This window comes from Symphalangus syndactylus, chromosome 20 (assembly GCF_028878055.3).
Source record: "Symphalangus syndactylus isolate Jambi chromosome 20, NHGRI_mSymSyn1-v2.1_pri, whole genome shotgun sequence".
Taxonomy (NCBI): Eukaryota; Metazoa; Chordata; class Mammalia; order Primates; family Hylobatidae; genus Symphalangus; species Symphalangus syndactylus.
In genome coordinates, this window is record NC_072442.2 from 45,219,174 (window position 1) to 45,238,717 (window position 19,544).

A 19,544-nucleotide genomic window follows, 5' to 3' on the forward strand; every position below is an offset into this window, starting at 1 on the left:
TTCCTATAACTATTAAAATTTAATATAACTTCAGTCAGGCACGGTGGCTCATGTTTGTAATCCCAGCACTTTGGGAGGCCAAGGCCAGTGGATCACACGGTCAGGAGTTCAAGACCAGCCTAGCCAAGATGGTGGAACCCCGTCTCTACTAAAAACACAAAAATTAGCCAAGTGTGGTGGTGGGCACCTGTAATCCCAGCTGCTCAGGAGGCTGAAGCAGAGAATTGCTTGAACCTGGAAGGCAGAGATTACAGTGAGCCGAGATTGCGACACTGCACTCCAGCCTGGCGACACAGCGAGACTCCATCTCAAAAAAAAAAAAAAAATTAATACAACTTCTTTGAAAAACATTTTTAAATGAATAATATTACTCAAAGTTGGTGGATACTGGCTGGGCATTGTGGCTCATACTTGTAATCCTAGCACTTTGGAAGGCAGGAAGATCACTAGAGGCCAGAAGTTCAAGACCTGCTTGGGCCACAAAAGAAGACTCCATCTCCACAAAAAATACAAAAAATTAAATTAACTGAATGTGGTGGTACACACCTGTAGTCCTAGCTACTCGGGAGGCTGCAACGGGAGGATCGCCTGAGTCCAAGAGGTCAAGAGTGTAGTAAGCAGTGATCGCATCACTGTACTGCATCCTGGGCAAATTTCCACATTTGTCCTGTGTTTCGAAGTACAATGAAATCCTGTTTCAATAAATAAATGTATGTATTTGCCTTTAAAAATGGAATTTAAAAAGAAAATGTCCCAGGAGAAAAAGCCTATCCAAAAAGAAATGGTCATCCTGGGGATTATTCGTGTCATTTCACTAGTATACTTAAAATTTGTTTCAATTTACAGCCAGACGCGGTAGTTCACGCCTGTAATCCCAGCAATTTGGGAGGCTGAGGTGGGTGGATCACCTGAGGTCAAGAGTTCAAGACCAGCCTGGCCAACATGGTGAAACCCCATCTCTACTAAAAATACAAAAAATTAGCCGGGCGAGGTGGCGGGCACCTGTAGTCCCAGCTACTCAGGAGGCTGAGGCAGGAGAATGGCGAGAACGTGGGAGGCGGAGCTTGCAGTGAGCTGAGATGGCGCCACTGCACTCCGGCCTGGATGACAGAGCGAGACGTCTCAAAAAAAAAAAAAAAAAAAAAAAACAGCGCCTGTAATCCCAGCACTTTGGGAGGCCGAGGCGGGAGGATCACAAGGTCAGGAGATTGAGACCATACTGGCTAACACAGTGAAACCCCGTCTCTACTAAAAAAAATTAGCCAGACATGGTGGCGGGCTCCTGTAGTCCCAGCTACTCGGAAGGCTGAGGCAGGAGAATGGCGTGAACCTGGGAGGCAGAGCTTGCAGTGAGCCGAGATGGAGTCACTACAATCCAGCCTGGGCGACAGAGCAAGACTCCGTCTCAAAAAATAAAATAAAATAAAAATAAAAAAATTAAGGAAAAAAAAAAGGGAGATACCACCATCTAGTTTGGAGAGTTACTTGGATTAGATAAATATCTTTGAAATGTCTTGGCACCAGACCTGACACGTAATATAGCTGGCAACAAACAGTAGCTGATATTATCCTCACCATATATCACAGTAGTCAACTTTTATAAAGGTGTAATGGTCAAGGATAAGCTGGTAGTACCCTAACTTGAGAGTATCCAGTAGAAATACCATTCTCCTCTCCAGTCTATTATTTTACTGGAACAAATGAACAAAATGGACTTTTGTCTTGTTTTCTTATCCTTTTATGATGCCACGATAACAATCAGGTACTCATTAATGTTTGGAAAATGGAATGTGATTATCTGCTAGACCCACAGACAGTGAAAAGACGAGCAAGAAGTCATAAATGACCAATTAAACCAATGGTGGTAAGCCATTAGTTTTTTTTTTTTTTTTAAGATAGAGTCTCATTCTGTCACCCAGGCTGGAGTGAGTGGCAGAATCCTGACTCACAACAACCTCTGCCTCCTGGGTTCATGCAATTCTCCTGCCTCAGCAGCCTCCCTTCGCAGTAGGTGGGACTACAGGCATGCACCACTATGCTCAGCTAATTTTTGTATTCTTAGTAAGGACAGGGTTTTGCCATGTTGGCCAGGCTGGTCACAAACTCCTGACCTCAGGTTATCCACCCACCTTGGCCTCCCAAAGTGCTGGGATTACAGGCACGAGCCCCCATGCCTGACAACTATTGGTTTTTAATACTCAGATGTTTCTGAAACAAAAATTATAATCTTTAATAAGCATACCAACTATTTTCTACCAGTTTATTAACTGGTACAAAATGCTGCTGTGTATTAAGTACAATGTTTTGCATACTGGAGATAATACCAACACTTTACATACCACAATCTATATACCACAGTATATATACCTTGAAGAGAAGCCAATCTATATACCACAGTAAACAGAATACTATACAAGAAGTCACCCAGGCTCAACGGCGTGCACCTGTAGTCTCAGCTACTAGGGAGGCAGAGGTGGGAGGATGGTGTGAGCCCAGGAGTTCAAGTCCAGCCTGGGCAATGTAACAAAATTCCATCTCTTTTATTTAAAAAGAAAAGAACAAAAGAAGTCAAAAGAACAAAGTTCAAACTTCAGTTCTGCACTAGGCAAAATAATTTTTCTGGGCCTCAGATTCTTCATCTTCAAAATAGGATTAGTACCTCTTCTATTTACTTCACTGAATTATTAGAAGAACCAGAAAAGAACATTATATAAAAGGCATTTATTAAACCATGACAGTATACAACTATACCATATTACCACTCTCATAACCAGGTCAGATTATCTTTGTAACATCCTGGTGCCTCAGTTCCTTAACTTCCTTTCCTACAATGATCTTGCTCTCCATTCTGCCTTAACCATGTACTCTCATGATCATTAACAATAATCTCAACCCCTTCTATTAATACAAACCCTATTTCAAACATTGTGTTCTACAACCACCACCTTCTATCTTTCTAGCTCATTCCCTCCAGTACTGCCACTCTAACAAATCTTAAACCCCATCAGAATCTACAATCCGTTGATCCTACCAATTTTTCACCCTCTCACTACCTACATTGCTGCCACCACCCCCACTCCCAAAAGTCCTCATTCATCTCCTTACCAAGCTTAAAATCACATGGTCCGGCCAGGCACGGTGGCTCACACCTGTAATCCCAGCACTTTGGGAGGCCGAGGTGGGTGGATTACCTGAGGTCAGGAGTTCGCGACCAGCCTGGCCAACGTAGTGAAACCCTGTCCCTATTAAAAACACAAAAATTAGCCGGGCATGGTGGCATGCGCCTGTAATCCCAGCTACTTGGGAGGTTGAGGCAGGAAAATCATTTGAACTCAGGAGGCAGAGGTTGCAGTGAGCCAAGACTGCACCATTGCACTCCAGCCTGGGCAACGAGAGCCAAACTTCATCTCAAAAAAAAAAAAAAGGAAAAAAAAAGAAAGAAATCACATGGTCCATTATTGTAATCACTCCTTGTATACACCCTCTACTCCTTTGCTCCTATTCACATTGACTCTGGTTAAGAGAGACTGGTTATCAGCACTTTCACTATATGGGTATAGCACATCTAACAAACTATAGCTGAATTAATCTTCCTATAAGAAAGAGGGCTTTGACTGCCTATCCCTCAGCTTAAGCATCTTAAATAGCTAGTGCATTCCTGCTTACAGCATTAAAATAAAATTTATCTTTGCAGCCCTAGTCTTCACTTTTTCCCTATGCCCAATCATTAATTCATTGTCCTAAAAAAACAAATTCTGCTTGTTCCACTTCTTTACTTTTGTCCTGGCTATTTTTTCCAACTGAGTGTACTTCCATTCACTTGAAGCATGCAATCCCATCCTTCAAGATCCAGCTTGAATGCTAACTTCTTCATAAAAGCATGCCCAGGCCAGCACGGTGGCTCACACCTGTAATCCCAGCACATTGGGAGGCCAAGGCGGGCAGATCACTGGAGGTGGTTGTTCAAGACCAGCCTGACCTACACGATGAAACCCCATCTCTACTAAAAATATAAAAATTAACCAGGCGTGGTAGTGGGCGCCTGTAATCCCAGTTACTCGTGAGGCTGAGCCATGAGAATTGCTTGAACCCAGGAGGTGGAGGTTACAGTGAGCTGAGATCATGCCACTGCATTCTAGCCTGGGCAACAGAGCAAGACTCTGTCTGAAAAAAATAAAATAAAATAAAAGCATGTCCAGTCATCCCACTTTAAGGGTTCTCTCCTTTACTTAGAGTTTTGCATTTATTAGCTATACTGTTTTTCTGATAATTATGCTGGTCTTATGAATAATAAACTAAACCTTATTACTTATGTTATCTCTCCAACTAAAACGAAAACTCCTTGAAAAACAAAAACACTTCTTAACCAACTACCCGCACAGAAATACTTACACTACAATACGTACTTCTTCGTACAACCACTATTCAAACATTGTTTTTTTAAGTTTTCAAAAATTAGTCTATATTCTAGAAACTATTCTCAAGGTAAATATACCCCTTGTTATTGCTTGCACAGATGATACCCTAGTACAATATTAAACCACTTAAATTTTCAACCACTTTTGCCCTTTCTTTAAAGATACCTCATAATTTCACTCATAGCTCTATTCATAGCAACAAGGGAAATTACTGACACTACAGCATACAATCCACAAGCATTAGCTTTAATTTCTTTTTTTGTTTTGTTTTGTTTTGGGATGGAGTCTCACTTTGTTGCCCAGGCTGGAGTGTAATGGCACAGTATCGGCTCACTGCAACCTCCACCTCCCAGGTTCAAGAGATTCTCCTGCCCCAGCCTCCTGAGTAGCTGGGACTACAGGAGCGCACCACCACACCCAGCTAATTTTTTGTATTTTTAGTACAGATGGGGTTTCACCATGTTGGCCAGGCTGGTCTCAAACTCCTGATCTCGGGTGATCCACCTGCCTCAGCCTCCCAAAATGCTGGGATTACAGGCGTGAGCCACTGTGCCCAGCCTACCTTTACTTCTTCTATAGTCAAGACCTACAGTATCAAAATAATTTCTAGATTTTGATCAGCACTGCCTACAAAAATGATGAAAAATTAAGCTCCTCTTTTCTCATTAACTCTGGAAGAACAATGTTATGGGAGCTATAAGACAGGTACTGACTTTTCCAACAATGTCATTATTAAAACGTCAGAAAACTCTATGACTTTTTTCTATTACAACTTTAAACCTGTAAAGCTATTTTGTGTCTCAATTCTATGAAACACTAACATGAATTAGAATTCCTCTTTGAAATCAATGTAATTGCCAAAGAGTAGCAAGGATGACAACAAACAATTGGAACTTCATGAGATGAGACCAAATGCATATTACAAAGATACTTTCTGGTTGCTTGAGTGACATGCACACAGGAATTATTGTACCTCAAAACTATCACAAAAAGAATTAAAGCAAATGGCAGGATACTCCTGTTTTGCTCACTAACAACTTTTATTCCTTACTATCTATAGAGCTTACTAAATAACAGAGTTACGTGCTACTAATCTGTGTACAATGTCAGAATAACTTTAGCTGCTTTTTCTTCCTAAATTAGGAATAAAATACTAAACATATTGGTTTAAATTCCAAAGAAATCATTTGGTATAAGAACGACCATACAGTATACACCCTCTTTCAGCCTGGGCATATTTAACTTTTTGCATTGACTAATACAATATGCATTAAGCACATTTGCTTAGACTTCCAGAGTTAAATGGACAATTCACTTTTTATAAGTGGAAAATCATTACAACATCTTCTGGTATTCACTGCAATATCAAATCAATGACTTCTTTCAGTATTTGTGGTAGTCATCTGTAATTCCTTTGGTAATTACCATGAATCTGCTTTCACTTAATGCTAAATGGCAATGCTAATATGAAAAGAAAATTAATGCCAGACATACAAGCAAAAATGCCAAGTTGTTTCAGGGAAGGAATTTTAACAGAACTCATGAACTGGAATCTACTTCAAGCTAGAAACCATTTTCATCAATAAAATACTAGAAACTAAGTCACAAGAGCAAAAATGAAACCTTTACATAGGTTTCTGATTCATAATTAAGATCTCATGATCTTCCGCTACTGCTTTCAGAAAATGGTAATCTTGGCCAGGTGCAGTGGCACATGCCTGTAATCTCAGCACTTTGAGGGGCCGAGATGGGAGGACAGCTTGAGCTCAGGAGTTTGAGACTAGCCTGGGCAACACGGCGAAACCCCATCTCTATAAAAATGCAAAAAAATTAGCAGCGCTTGGTGACACACCTGTAGCCCCAGCTAGTTAGGAGGCTGAGGTGAGAGGATCACTTGAAGCTGGGAGGTCAAGGTTGCCAGGAGCCATGATCGCGTCACTGCACTGCAGCCTAAGTGACAGAGTGAGACCTTGTCTCAAAAAAAAAATTTTTTTTAATTTTAAAAAATTAAATTTAAAAAAGTCTTGACCACATCAAAAAAACCGACTGTCAGCTGCGTGCAGTGGTGCATGCCTGTAATCCCAGCACTTTGGGGGGCTGAGGTGGGAGGATCTCTTGAGCCCAGGAGTTCAAGACCGGCCTGGGCAACAAGTTGAAACCCTGTCTCTAAAAAAAATACAAAACTTAGCCAGTCATGGTGGTACATTCCTGTAGTCCCAGCTACTCGGGAGGCTGAAGTGGGAGGATTGCTTGAGCCCAGGAGGTAGAGACTGCATGAGCCAAGATCCCACAACTGTACTCTAACCTGGGCAAAAGAGCCAGACACTGTCTCCAAAAAAAAAAAAAAAGAAAAGAAAAACAGACTGTCCTTTTAAAAATTTTTATCATGAGGCCGGGTGCGGTGGCTCATGCTTGTAATCCTAGCACTTTGGGAGGCCGAGGCGGGCAGATCACGAGGTCAGGAGATCGAGACCACGGTGAAACCCTGTCTCTACTAAAAATACAAAAAAAAAAAAATTTTTTTTATCATGTACCCAGATAGACAGAAATCACATGGAAATGTATCTCAATTATGAAACAGCACAATCAGGATAGCTTATTACATATGTGTCTTAAAATATTTTTAAGTCACAAATTTTAGCTTTGGGTATACAATTTATCATAAAGACATGAGAAAATGTGATGAAAGAATCCCTTTGCAGTACTCTAATGAGAACTGTGTTACATGTATAGAAGAAAAGGAAAGGTACAACAGGAATACCTGTTTTTCTATCATTTTGACTGTACTGTAAGAGCCCTGAAACAATACTCGGCATAATATTGTATTTGTCCAGGTGTGTTTCTTCCTGCCTCCCATGCCTACTTTGAAAACAAATAATAAAATAGGTCATCACATGAAGTCCCTGATCAGAGTTCTTCCTAACCCCAATCTTTCCTAATTACAACTTAAGTCTCTCTCTGTGATGTTATTCCTTGATATGTCCTACATTTTAAAAGTGATTATATACCATTTACCCTTCAAATCACCTCCAGGGAAACTTCTCTTATGCTGACTTTACTTTGGTCACTCTTGATCTCCTAAGAATATATTAACCAATGTCAGTATCATTTTGCATTTGCTAACAATCATGTCAATTCAGCATCAGTATTTTGAAACTGGTACAGCCCTGATTCTAATCCTTTTCACTTATCATACTATGAGACAGGGAAGAGTAATGATTTTGTGTAAGTTTCAGTATCCCAAGCAAACTGACATTAATTTTCTTTTTCCATTAAATGCTTGTGGCATTTCTTCCAGATTACGGGAGCAAGACATAGGAAAAACCATTTAAAACACTTGTCCATGTGTCATATCTGGCATACCTGCATTACAATGCCAACTATATTACATACAGAAAATATACTAATATGCTTCTGTGACCTAAATATCTTAAAACTATGAAACTCTCAACTAAGAATTTCCTAAGGGTCACATACTGGTTACATATGGAAACACAAAGAGGATTCCTCCAAACATACTGCATAAATGTAACACACGACTAGCTTATTGCTATTTACCATTATGATTACTTACATAGATTACAGAAAGTTCTTGGGCAATTTCTGTATTTTTATTATGACCTTTAAGATAGCATGTCTTGTTTCTCTTATCAACTTATCATTCATTCATCTATTACTGTAGCTCCTTTTCATTAGAAATAAAATGCAGAGGGCCAGGCGCAGTGGCTCACGCCTGTAATCCCAGCACTTTTGGAGACCGAGGTGGGTGGATCACCTGAGGTCGGGAGTTTGAGACCAGCCTGACCAACACGGTGAAACCCCGTCTCTACTAAAAATTACAAAAAAATTAGCTGGATGTGGTGGGACATGCCTGAAATCCCAGCTACTCGGGAGGCTGAAGCAGGAGAATCACTTGAACCCGGGAGGCGGAGGTTGAGGTGAGCCGAGATGGTGCCATTGCACTCCAGCTGGGCAACAAGAGCGAAACTCCGTCTCAAAAAAAAAAAAAGAAATAAAATGCAGAGAACACTCGGAACACGAATCATCAGTCCTCTGCAGGTACATATACTAAAGAACATTTCCTCACCAGCATTCAGCTGCATCACCATTAATAGCTGCACAACCATAAAATGCTAAGCACTGTATCTTAATGGCACAGTATAGCTAGCTGTACATCACTGTACAAACAAAACTTTCTTTAATGAACCTGTAATCCAAAGTGTTGATTATCTTAAGTTATATTATATATTTTCCATTAGTTTGTGTAACACTTCAATCTGTGAACAAATGTATCTTAATCTGGTAAATGCCAGCAGAAGTAACATCTCATTCAGAAATTGGGGCCAGATTCTTAAAGGAGTAGTTAAAACTCTTAAAACATTTGTAAAAATAAATACATCAGTTTAGATTACAAAGATTTCCAAAGATTAAAAAAAAAAAAAAACACTTAAAAAGCCAGACAAAAGAATGTTTAAACTAAAACAGTTAACAATATATCCTCTATGACATAATGTAATTTATCATTGTTGAAAGCCTCCCTAGAAGCCGTTGGGAGACCAGAAAGAGACAGATCTGGACAAAACCAAACAGAATAAAAACTGGAATTGTATCACCTTTCTAAAAGCTCCCTTATTCTTTGTCACCTATAAGTTTATCCTCCACATTTGATGACCCAATTACAGCTATATAAAATGTATAATTGTCAGCAGCAGACAGAATGGTCATGAGGACAAGTTCAAGAGTCCAAAAGCCAGTATGAATTTATGCTCTGCCATTTAACAGATGTATGTAATTGGCTAAGTTACTTAATTCTCAGTGCCTCAGCTGAAAACGGCAGTAATAACAGTACCTACCTCATAGGGTTATGGTGAAGACTATGAGATAAGACACATAAAGCCTGTGGAATAGGACCTGTTCATTATTATAATAAAGTTACCAATTAAAAAAAGTTAGGTCCCTGATAATGATTAATCTCTATATACATGAGTGCTTCAAGTGGCATACCACTGTTAACTATAACTTTTCACTATATATACAAAATACCTTAGAAACTTTAGGTATTCACAAATTGTAATAGCCTAACTCCCTAACCCCATAATAATTTCAAGAGACATCAAACTCTCCAAAATTTGCACTTGATAAACCGGTAAAGAGTGAAGTTCTACAACTTTAAATCATCCTGCCAAATTAAAGGCAAAAAAAAATAAGTCATCTCGAACTTACCAGAGAAGATGAACAATTTCCAGTGCTACAAGATCTGTTAAAAGCAACGAGATCTATCCACTGTGTTTGGAAACCTACTATGATTTGTTTTCAAGTATAGTCAGTGGCTTCACCCAAAACCTTAAAAGGAGGCCACGTTTAATTTTGAATAACCTGAAGCTGAAAATGTTTCAGATACATTATTCGCAGGAGAATCCTATTACATTACATTCTCTCACCAATAACTTTGAATCAAAATATATCATTAAATGAAAGTCAATCTGTATTTTTCCCTTTATTAAAACATCTAGAAAAATACCACTTTATATTTAAATGAATGTACTTTAGAAATGTTAACATAATTTATAAAAGTTTTAACATCTTACAACTGTCTAAAAAGGCTTCCATTCCCAATACCCTATTTACCCAAAATGCTAGGACATCTGAATTTTAAAAATCAACATTTTCGGCCAGGCGCGGTGGCTCACACCTGTAATCCCAGCACTTTGGGAGGCCGAGGCAGGCGGATCACCAGGTCAGGAGTTCGAGACCAGCCTGGCCAATACGGTGAAACCCCATCTCTACTAAAAATACAAAAATTAGCCGGGTGTGGTGGCAGGTGCCTGTAATCCCAGCTGCTCGGGAGGCTGAGGCAGAAGAATCACTTGAACCCGGGAGGCGGAGGTTGCAGTGAGCCGAGATCGTGCCACTGCACTCCAGCCTGGGTGACACAGCGAGACTCCATCTCAAAAAAAAAAAAATTTTTTTTCCTGGCTGACCCAATTTAACAGGGGTTGGTTCTTTCAACATATAAGCAGAAAATGAAGTATACGTATCATCTTCAAAGGACTACCATGAAACCAAAATCGGGTTTTGCAATACCCAACTAAAGCATCAGAAGTGAGGGTCATCTTACTTAGAAACTGAGAATTGAAAAAGTAGAGGCTAACCCCCTGAATTTTTTTTAGGAAACAGCATTCACACTCTGCTATCCACAATTTTCAAAATCTTCATTAAAGGCCCTGAAAATCCTGTTTGTTAAGCCTGCTGGAATTCTGTGGTTGACAGTCATCTTTCCTCAAAACTTAATTGTCCATATTACCTATTTTCGATTTTATTAGGTCACCTTGAGATTATTCTCTCCTCTGAAAAGCATTTGCGGGCTTTAGTTATCAATATGTCTCTATTGGTAATTTAAAAATCAATAAAGCTCATACACCTTGCAGCGTACTCATATTTTATGGTGCTTGCTAAAATATACATATATATTTCTCAGGGATCAAAAGGCTAACATGAACTGCTTCAAACTTTGGTGAATCTGCATTATATCCTTAGAACACCCTGAGATTCTCCTGTATTGTGCTGCAGCTATACAGCAGTCGCATGATCACAAGGCTTTTCAACAGCCCCTTAGATCCCTTACTGTTGCAAAACTTCTCATAAGCGTTCTATGCACTAGACTGTTAACAGTGCTGAGTTAAAATTGTTAAACTGCTTTATCTATTTATTTACCAATCCTATCATCTCAGGGAATTCAAATTCTTTAAACTGCCTTCTGAAACACATCTAGAGTGCTTTCGTATTGCTTTGAGTAGGATCTGCAGCGGGATAAAAACTTGAGTTCTGAGATTCATCCCGACCCAAATTGCAGTTGCCAGGATATGCGGTAGTAATGCAGTGTTTTTTTTTGAGACTCTACGGATGTATTTTACCTAGAAACAGCCAATCTCTACTAAATCCCTTTTAGTCTTCGAGATTTCCGCGGTAACAATTTCAACAGAAAGGTATTTTCAACGGCGAAAAAACAAGTTATTCTAATTTGGCCTTTATTTTTTACTCAATAGAGCTTGCCATCGTAAGGGCATTTTTCCATACCAACATTTGCAATTCAAGAAAGAAAAATTAAGCTTTTGGCACTACTGACCCCATGCGTGGACGGCCCATTATCATTACGCTTCTTACAAATCTTTCGAGATAGGATTTGAGGTTAGGCTCACATCGGATCATAGTCCAGTAACTTACTGCTTTCCAAGCCCAATTAACAGCCTAATAACAACAGCAACACTTATGCCCCGGGAAATCTCAATGTATGACTAACCAACAAGGCGTCTGATAGCGAAGGCAACCTTTTCCCAGGTAAGGAAGAGGAAAAGCAGACAATGAAAGGAATTGATTTACCACAGTGAAGAAAGAAAAGGACCCCAAAAGGATCCGTGAGAGCAAAATCCCGGGGTTCAGAGGCCTTGGCCTCAGCAACACTCTCCCCCAAGCCCTCCCAGCCCAACCCAACCACCCCTCTTGTCCCCTGGGAGCCAGCCCTTCGCCGGCACAGGCCGGGCAGACTCGAAGGGCACAGCCCCTCACACGGCGCCCAGGCCCGGTTCCGAAATCCGATGCCAAACAGGCGGAAGCCGCAAGCCCCGCGGGCTGAGTTTCAGGGTAAAAGAATGCGGGTGCGAGGAGATGCGGCCTCCCGGCTTGAGAAAGCAGAGACGGGAGAAGAGCGAGCCGGTTCGCAAGTCGGAGCAAAACTGGAAGGAAAGAGGGCTGGGAGCCGGAGATGAAGGAGGTTCTAGGCTAGACCAGCGCCTTCCCCGCATCCTCGGCGACGCCCGTGTTTACCTGAAAGTCTCGGTCTTCGTTGAAGCGGGAGAAGCGGTCCGCCATTTTGCCGCCTTCACTCCTCTCAGGACGACGCTCTCCGGTTCGCTCCTTCCCTCCTGCGACACCCACCCCTCCCCGGTTCCCCGCCTCCTCCCACGCCCACCGGGCGCGCGCAGCCGAGGGAGGGAGCGAGAATGCGCGTCCTGACGGGAGCCCCGCGGCGCAGGCGCCTGCCAGCCCTGGAGGCTGACCCTTCCCTCCAGCCCCTGCTCCGCGCGCGACCCGGAGCGACCCCGGTGGCCGCGCGTGCGCACTCCCGCCCGAAAGCCGCGAGAGCTTCCGGAGGGAAAGGTCAGAGGGGCACCGTGCGGACGAGTCTGGATGTTTTGCTGTTGCTCACTTCCGGGTGTCTTTTCTCACTCTTGCTTCCCCGTGTTCGCAGAAGTCCACCGTCTTCACTAAATAGCAGCATAATGTTGGGCCGAAAGCGCGACCTTAGAGCCAGACTGCTTAGCTTCGAATCTCAGCTCACCCTGAGGATTCAACGGTGAACGAGACAGGAATGATCTCCTCTTATGGGGATTTCATTCTAGTGGAGGAACTCACATAACTCGTAAAATAAATATTTTTAAATATCAACAAGTGCCACAAAAAAGTAAAACTGGCCACAGTGCTGAGAGGGACAGTCTCTGAAAGTACCTTTGACCGAGGCACAGCAAGGAGCCCACAGCCCATAGGGAACGTTAGACCCAAAGGCCCAAAGACTGCAAGGAGCTTGATTTCGAGCCATCCTTTGAGAGAAGTATTCCACAAGGGACCGAAGTTGATCCAAATCGACTAAAGCTCTCTGGGCTTCAGTTTCCTTTTTATACAATAAGGAAATTGGATTCAGTAATCTCTGATGCTCCTGCCTAGCGCTGACTGTGAGAGTCAAGAATCAGATTTTTCCATCCCTTCTGAGGACCTCACCCAGTGCTCCAGGACTCTTAGCCAAAATACATAAAACACATAGAAGGGTGACAGGACTTCTCTCCTTTTGAAAAGAGTAGTTGACAAATCACACAATGGAAAAATGGCTCTTACCCTGCCCTGAAAGAGTCAAATGGAATTTAATTTTTTGAGGAAGGGTGTGTATTTGCCCCACCCATGCTTCAGCCTACGCTTCCAGCTTCCATCTAAGGGGAGGCAGGGCATACAGAATTCAAACATTGTATTCTTTTTTTTTTTTTTTGAGACGGAGTCTCCCACTGTCGCCAGAGTACAGCAGCGCAATCTCGGCTAACTGCAACCTCCGCCTCCCAGGTTCAAGAGATTCTCCCGCCTCAGCCTCCCTAGTAGCTGGGATTACAGGCGCCCACCACTAAGCCCAGCTCATTTTTCTTTTTTTTTTTTTTTGAAACGGAGTCTCACTCTGCTGCCCAGGCTGGAGTGCAGTGGCGCGATCTCGGCTCACTGCAAGCTCTGCCTCACGGGTTCACACCATTCTCCTGGCTCAACCTCCCGAGTAGCTGGGACTACAGGTGCCCACCACCATGCCCGGCTACTTTTTTGTATTTTTAGCAGAGACGGGGTTTCACCGTGTTAGCCAGGATGGTCTCGATCTCCTGACCTCGGGATCCGCCTGCCTCGGCCTCCCAAAGTGCTGGGATTACAGGCGTGAGCCACCTCGCCCGGCCTTTTATTTATTTATTTATTTATTTTTTATTTTTTTTTTTTTTTGAGAAGGAGTCTCGCTCTGTCGCCCAGGCTGGAGTGCAGTGGCGCAATCTCGGCTCACTGCAGGCTCCGCCCCCCGGGGTTCACGCCATTCTCCTGCCTCAGCCTCCCACGTAGCTGGGACTACAGGCGCCCGCTACCTCGCCCGGCTAATTTTTTGTATTTTTAGTAGAGACGGGGTTTCACCGTGTTAGCCAGGATGGTCTCGATCTCCTGACCTCGTGATCCGCCCGCCTCGGCCTCCCAAAGTGCTGGGATTACAGGCGTGAGCCACCGCGCCCAGCCCATTATTTATTTATTTTTATTTTTAGTGGAGACGGGGTTTCACCATGCTGGCCAGGCTGGTCTGGAACTCCTGATCTTGTGATCCGCCCGCCTCAGCCTCCCAAAGTGCTGTGATTACAGGCGTGAGCCACCGCGCCCGGCTCAAACATTGTAAAGAGACTTAAGGGTAGCGTGAAAGATTGAATCACCGGGATACACACCACACTGACCTCTTCTCCCTCTCAAAAGCCCACTGAAATGACAGCAAAGGAATAAGAAGTGCATAAATTCACATAGACGAAAAGACCTGGAGAAGGGACAATGGCAGACAACAGATGTCAACATTTTGGAGGCCGGAGAGTATAGATAAATGGAAATGACTTTAGTAGAGTGGAGAAAAAGAAGTCATAGAGTAGAAGACAGGAAAGAAGTTGATCAATGCTAAAGTGCACCAGAAAGGCTCAGGAAGTAGAAGCCCCTGGTGCCACTGATGATTCGATGTCTCTTTTCCCACCCAGGTAGCAAACTGGAGGTTTTCCCTCTGGAAAGGCTGAACCAGAGAGACTGGACTTTATAGGTGAGAAAGAGCAACCATGCTGAAAATGGGAGGATATGGTAAAGCCTCCATTCTGGCCAGAGAGTCTGACTTCTCCAACAAAAGAACATAGGAACCCTCTCTAGAAAATTGACTAGCTTAGGGAAGAAGACCCTTCATGTACCAACAGTGGGAGTGAGGGTAGGCTAATAAAGATCATGTTCCTGCCCAAATACTCTACAGAGAAGTCCATCATTCAGGAAGCCCCATCCACACAGACCTTTCACTCAGCTGTTCAGTGCCTTGTTATGAACGGATAGGCAAAGAATACCAGATATTTGAAGGGAAACTGTAACAGGAAAGATAGAAACACCCCCGGCCTGGGCATTGTAGTAAGACCCCATCTCTGCAAAAGAACTTTAAAACTAGGCGTGGTGGCATGCACCTGTGGTCCCAGCTACTTGGGAGGCTGAGGCAAGAGGATTGCTTAAACCCAGGATTTGGAGGCTGCAGTGAGCTGTGATGACAGCAACATCCCCCCTCCCCCAAAAAAAGAATTCAGAGGAACCAGAGATAATGAAAGGAACAGAAGAAACCATCAAAAGAATTATCAATATCCACAGAGACATTAGATCATATCAGGGTACAAGGGAACACATCAGGAAATAAGAGACTGCATCAAGGGGCATGGGATGCCAAAAAAGAAAAAAGGATATTGAGTTTAAGAAAGAACTTTTGGCCGGCGCGGTGGCTCACGCCTATAATCCCAGCACTTTGGGAGGCTGAGGCTAAAGCAGGCGGATTGCCTGAGGTCAGGAGTTCGAGACCAGTCTGGCCAACATGGTGAAACCCCGTCTCTATTAAAAATACAAAAAAAATTAGCCGGGCGTGGTGGCATGCACCTGTAATCCCAGCTACTTGGGAGGCTGAGGCAGGGGAATTGGGCGACAGAGCAAGACTCCATCTCAAAAAAAAAAAAGAAAGAAATTTTGGGCCTGGGTGCGGTGGCTCATGCCTATAATCACACCACTTTGGGAGGCCAAGGCGGGTGGATCACTTGAGGTCAGGAGTTGGAGACCAGCCTGGCCAACATGGTGAAACTCCGTCTCTACTAAAAATAAAAAAATTAGCCAGGTGTGGTGGTGAGTACCTGTAATCCCAGCTACTCAGGAGGCTGAGGCAGGAGAATCATTTGAACCTGGGAGGCAGAGGTTGCAGTGAGCTGAGGCCACGCCACTGCACTCCAGCCTCGGTGACAAGAGCAACACTCCATCTGAAAAAAAAAAAAAAAAAAAAAAATTAGCCAGCCAGGGTGGCTCACGTCTGTAATCCCAGCTACTTGGGAAATCACCCAGAAAACAGAGTAAAAAGATGCCCTGGTCTAAACCACCTTTACTTTCTCCTGAATTATTTCAGTAGCTACTACGTGTTCTGCTTCTACCCTGGCAGCATACGTGCTACAAAGGAGCTCTGGTGATCTGTTAAAGGTCAATCAGATCACATTTGTTGTCCCCTGATTCAACGCACAGTGACTTTCCATGTCACTCACAATATAAAGTTCACCTCTCACCACCCCACCTCTCACCACCCCACCTCTCAGACCTCATCTTCCTCTCTCCACCCCTGTTTCTCTTCTCTCTGGACATACTGGCCTCTTGGCTGTACCTTGATCCCATCAGGCCTGTTCTTGCCTCAGCCTGCCCCACCTACGGGCTTATGTATTTGCTGTTCTTTCTGCTTATCATTCTTATATATCTCCTTGGCTTGCCACTTCATCTTCTAGTCTTTATTCAAAAAGTACTTTTTTTTTTTGAAATGGAGTCTCACTCTGTTGCCCAGGCTGGAGTGCAGTGGCACAATCTCGGCTCACTGCAACCTCTGCCTCCTCGGTTCAAGCAATTCTCTGCCTCAGCCTCCCAAGTAGCTGGGATTACAGGTGCCCACCACCATGCCCAGCTAACTTTTGTATTTTTAGTAGAGACAGGGTTTCACCATGTTGGCCAGGCTGGTCTTGAACTCCTGACCTCGTGATCCACCCGCCTCAGCCTCCCAAAGTGCTGGGATTACAGGTGTGAGCCACCATGCCTGGCAGAAAGTTATTTCTTTTTTTCTTTTTTTCTTTTGAGATGGAGTTTTGCTCTTGTTGCCCAGGCTGGAGTGTAGTGGTGTGATCTCGGCTCACTGCAACCTCCGCCTCCTGGGTTCAAGCAATTTTCCTGCCTCAGCCTCCCAAGTAGCTGGGATTACAGGCCAGTACCACTACACCAGGCTAGCTTTTGTACTTTTAGTGGAGATGGGGTTTCGCCATCTTGGCCAGGCTGGTCTCGAACTCCTGACCTCAGTTGATCCACCCGCCTCGGCCTCCCAAAGTGCTGGGATTACAGGCATGAGCCACTGCGCCCAGCCCAAAAGTACTTATCACTTTTCTAGTATGTAATATAAACTCTATGAGGGCAGAGATTTTTCTTAGTTTTGTTTTTCTATCTCCCCAGCACCAAGACTAATGACTGGCACATAGTAGGCACTAAATATTCACTGAATGGATGAGGTGGAAAATGGGAAAGAATGAATAAGAACATGTTGGCCTCAACTGAATATCTGAATAGTAGGACTTACAGAAATAACAAGGGAAAATGGAAGAAAAGCATATTAAAAAGCTGGGCATGGTGGCCGGGCGCTGTGGCTCATGCCTGTAATCCCAGCACTTTGGGAGGCCGAGGCAGGTGGATCATCTGAGGTCAGGAGTTCGAGACCAGCCTGGCCAACATGGCGAAACCCTGTCTCTACTAAAAATACAAAAATTAGCCAGGCGTGGTGGCTGGTGCCTGTAATCCCGGCTACTAGGGGGGCTGAGACAGGAGGATTGCTAGAACCTGGGAGGCAGAGGTTGCAGTGAGCAGAGACTGTGCCATTGCACTCCAGCCTGAGCAACAGAGCGAGACTCCATCTCAATAAATAAATAAATAAATAAAATACAATAAAATAAAAAGCTGGGCATGGTGGAATATGCCCGTATCCCAGCTACTGGGGAGACTGAAGGAGGAGGATAGCTTAAGTCCAGGAGTTCGAGATTGTAGTGTGCCATGATCATGCCTGTGAATAGCCACTGCACTCCAGTCTGGGCAACAGAGTGAGACCCTATTCCTTAAAAACAAACAAACAAAAAAGGACTTGAAATCAATTTTTTTAAAGTATATTAAATAATGTGTGAACATCTTCTAGTACTAAAGAACTGAGTTCTAAATTGAGAGATCCCAAAACAATGGATGAAAAAGAATTTGCTGCCAGGCACAGTGTTGTGAAATTTCAGGGCACGTGGGACAAAGAGAACCTCCTAAAGGCTTCCAGAGAGGAAAAGTAGGTCACATATGAAGGACTGAGAATCGGAATGATGTTGGGCTTCTCCAGAAAAGAGAAGACTGGGCAGTAATACACCAACCTAGAAATCTATACCCAGCCAAACCATTAATCAACTATGAGAGGGGAAAATGACATTTTTTTTTTGACCTGCAAGCCCTCAAATTTTCTCTGGGAGCCACTGAAGGATGTTTTAGAGCAAAACAATTACAGAAACATATATTGAGTGTTATGGTTGAGGTGCTACAGAAGACACAAAGATGAAGAGGAAAAGATTTATTCTAGGGTTTATAAACAAAGACATTGCCATCAGGTAAACCTGGATTTCAAACTCAACCTCTGTCACATAAAATACCTGTCAGTTAGGCGCAGTGGCTCACACCTCTAATTCCAGCACTTCGGGAGGCTGAGGCTAGAGGATCACTTGAGCCCAGGAGTTCGAAGTTGCAGTGAGCTATGATCCCACCACGGCACTCCTCCAGCCTGGGAGACAGAGCAAGACCCTGTCTCTAAAGAAAAAAGAAAATCAAGACCAACGTGGGCAACACAGTAAGACCCTGTCTACACAAAAAAATAAAATAAATTAGCCAGGTGTGGTGGCATGCACCTGTAGTCCCAGCTACTTGAGAGGCTGAAGTGGGAGGATCATTTAAGCCTAGGAGGTTGAGGCTACAGTGAGCACACCCCCGCACTCCAGCCTGGGTGACAGAGCAAAACCCTGTCTCGAAAGAAAGAGAGAGAGAGGGGGGAGGGAGAGAGAGAGAGAGAGAAGAAAAAGAAAGAAAGAGAGTGAGAGAAAAGGGAAGAAAGAAAGAGAGAGAGAAAGGAAAAGAGAGAGGAAGGGGCCAGGCATGGTGGCTCACGCCTGTAATCCCAGCACTTTGGGAGCCCGAGGCGGGCAGATCACGAGGTCAAGAGATTGAGACCATCTGGTCAACATGGTGAAACCCCGTCTCTACTAAAAATACAAAAATTAGCTGGGCGTGGTGGTGCATGCCTGCACTCCCAGCTGCTCGAGAAGCTGAGGCAGGAGAATCGCTTGAACCATGGAGGCGGTGGTTGCAGTGAGCCGAGATCATGCCACTGCACTCCAGGCTGGTGACAGAGCCAGATGCCTTCTCAAAAAAAAAAAAAAAAAAAAAAAAAAAGAGAGAGAGAGGAAGGGAGGGAGGGAGGCAGGTAGGTAGGCAAGGCAGGCAAGCAGGGTGCAATAGCTCACGCCTGTAATCCCAGCACTTTGGGAGGCCGAGGCAGGTGGATCACCTGAGGTCAGAAGTTCGAGACCAGCCTGGCCAACATGGTGAAACCCCATCTCTACTAAAAATACAAGATTGCAAGGAGTGGTGGCACATGCCTGTAATCCCAGCTACTTCGGAAGCTGAGGCAGGAAAATTATGTGAACCCGGGAGGCAGAGGTGGCAATGAGCCGAGATTGCACCATTGCACTC

At 43.7% G+C, this 19,544-nt stretch overlaps 1 protein-coding gene across 1 annotated transcript in view; it reads right to left on the reverse strand.

Annotated features, from left to right (window-relative positions):
* The window catches only part of GPATCH8 (G-patch domain containing 8), a 109,000-nt gene extending 96,460 nt beyond the window's left edge, over window positions 1–12,540 (reverse strand). The window contains exon 1 of the mRNA XM_055256217.2: window positions 12,243–12,540. Within this exon, the coding sequence (XP_055112192.2) occupies window positions 12,243–12,287 (45 nt within the window). The 5' untranslated portion in view covers window positions 12,288–12,540. The remainder of the gene's footprint in view (window positions 1–12,242) is intronic.
* Between the last annotated feature and the right edge of the window lie 7,004 nt (window positions 12,541–19,544).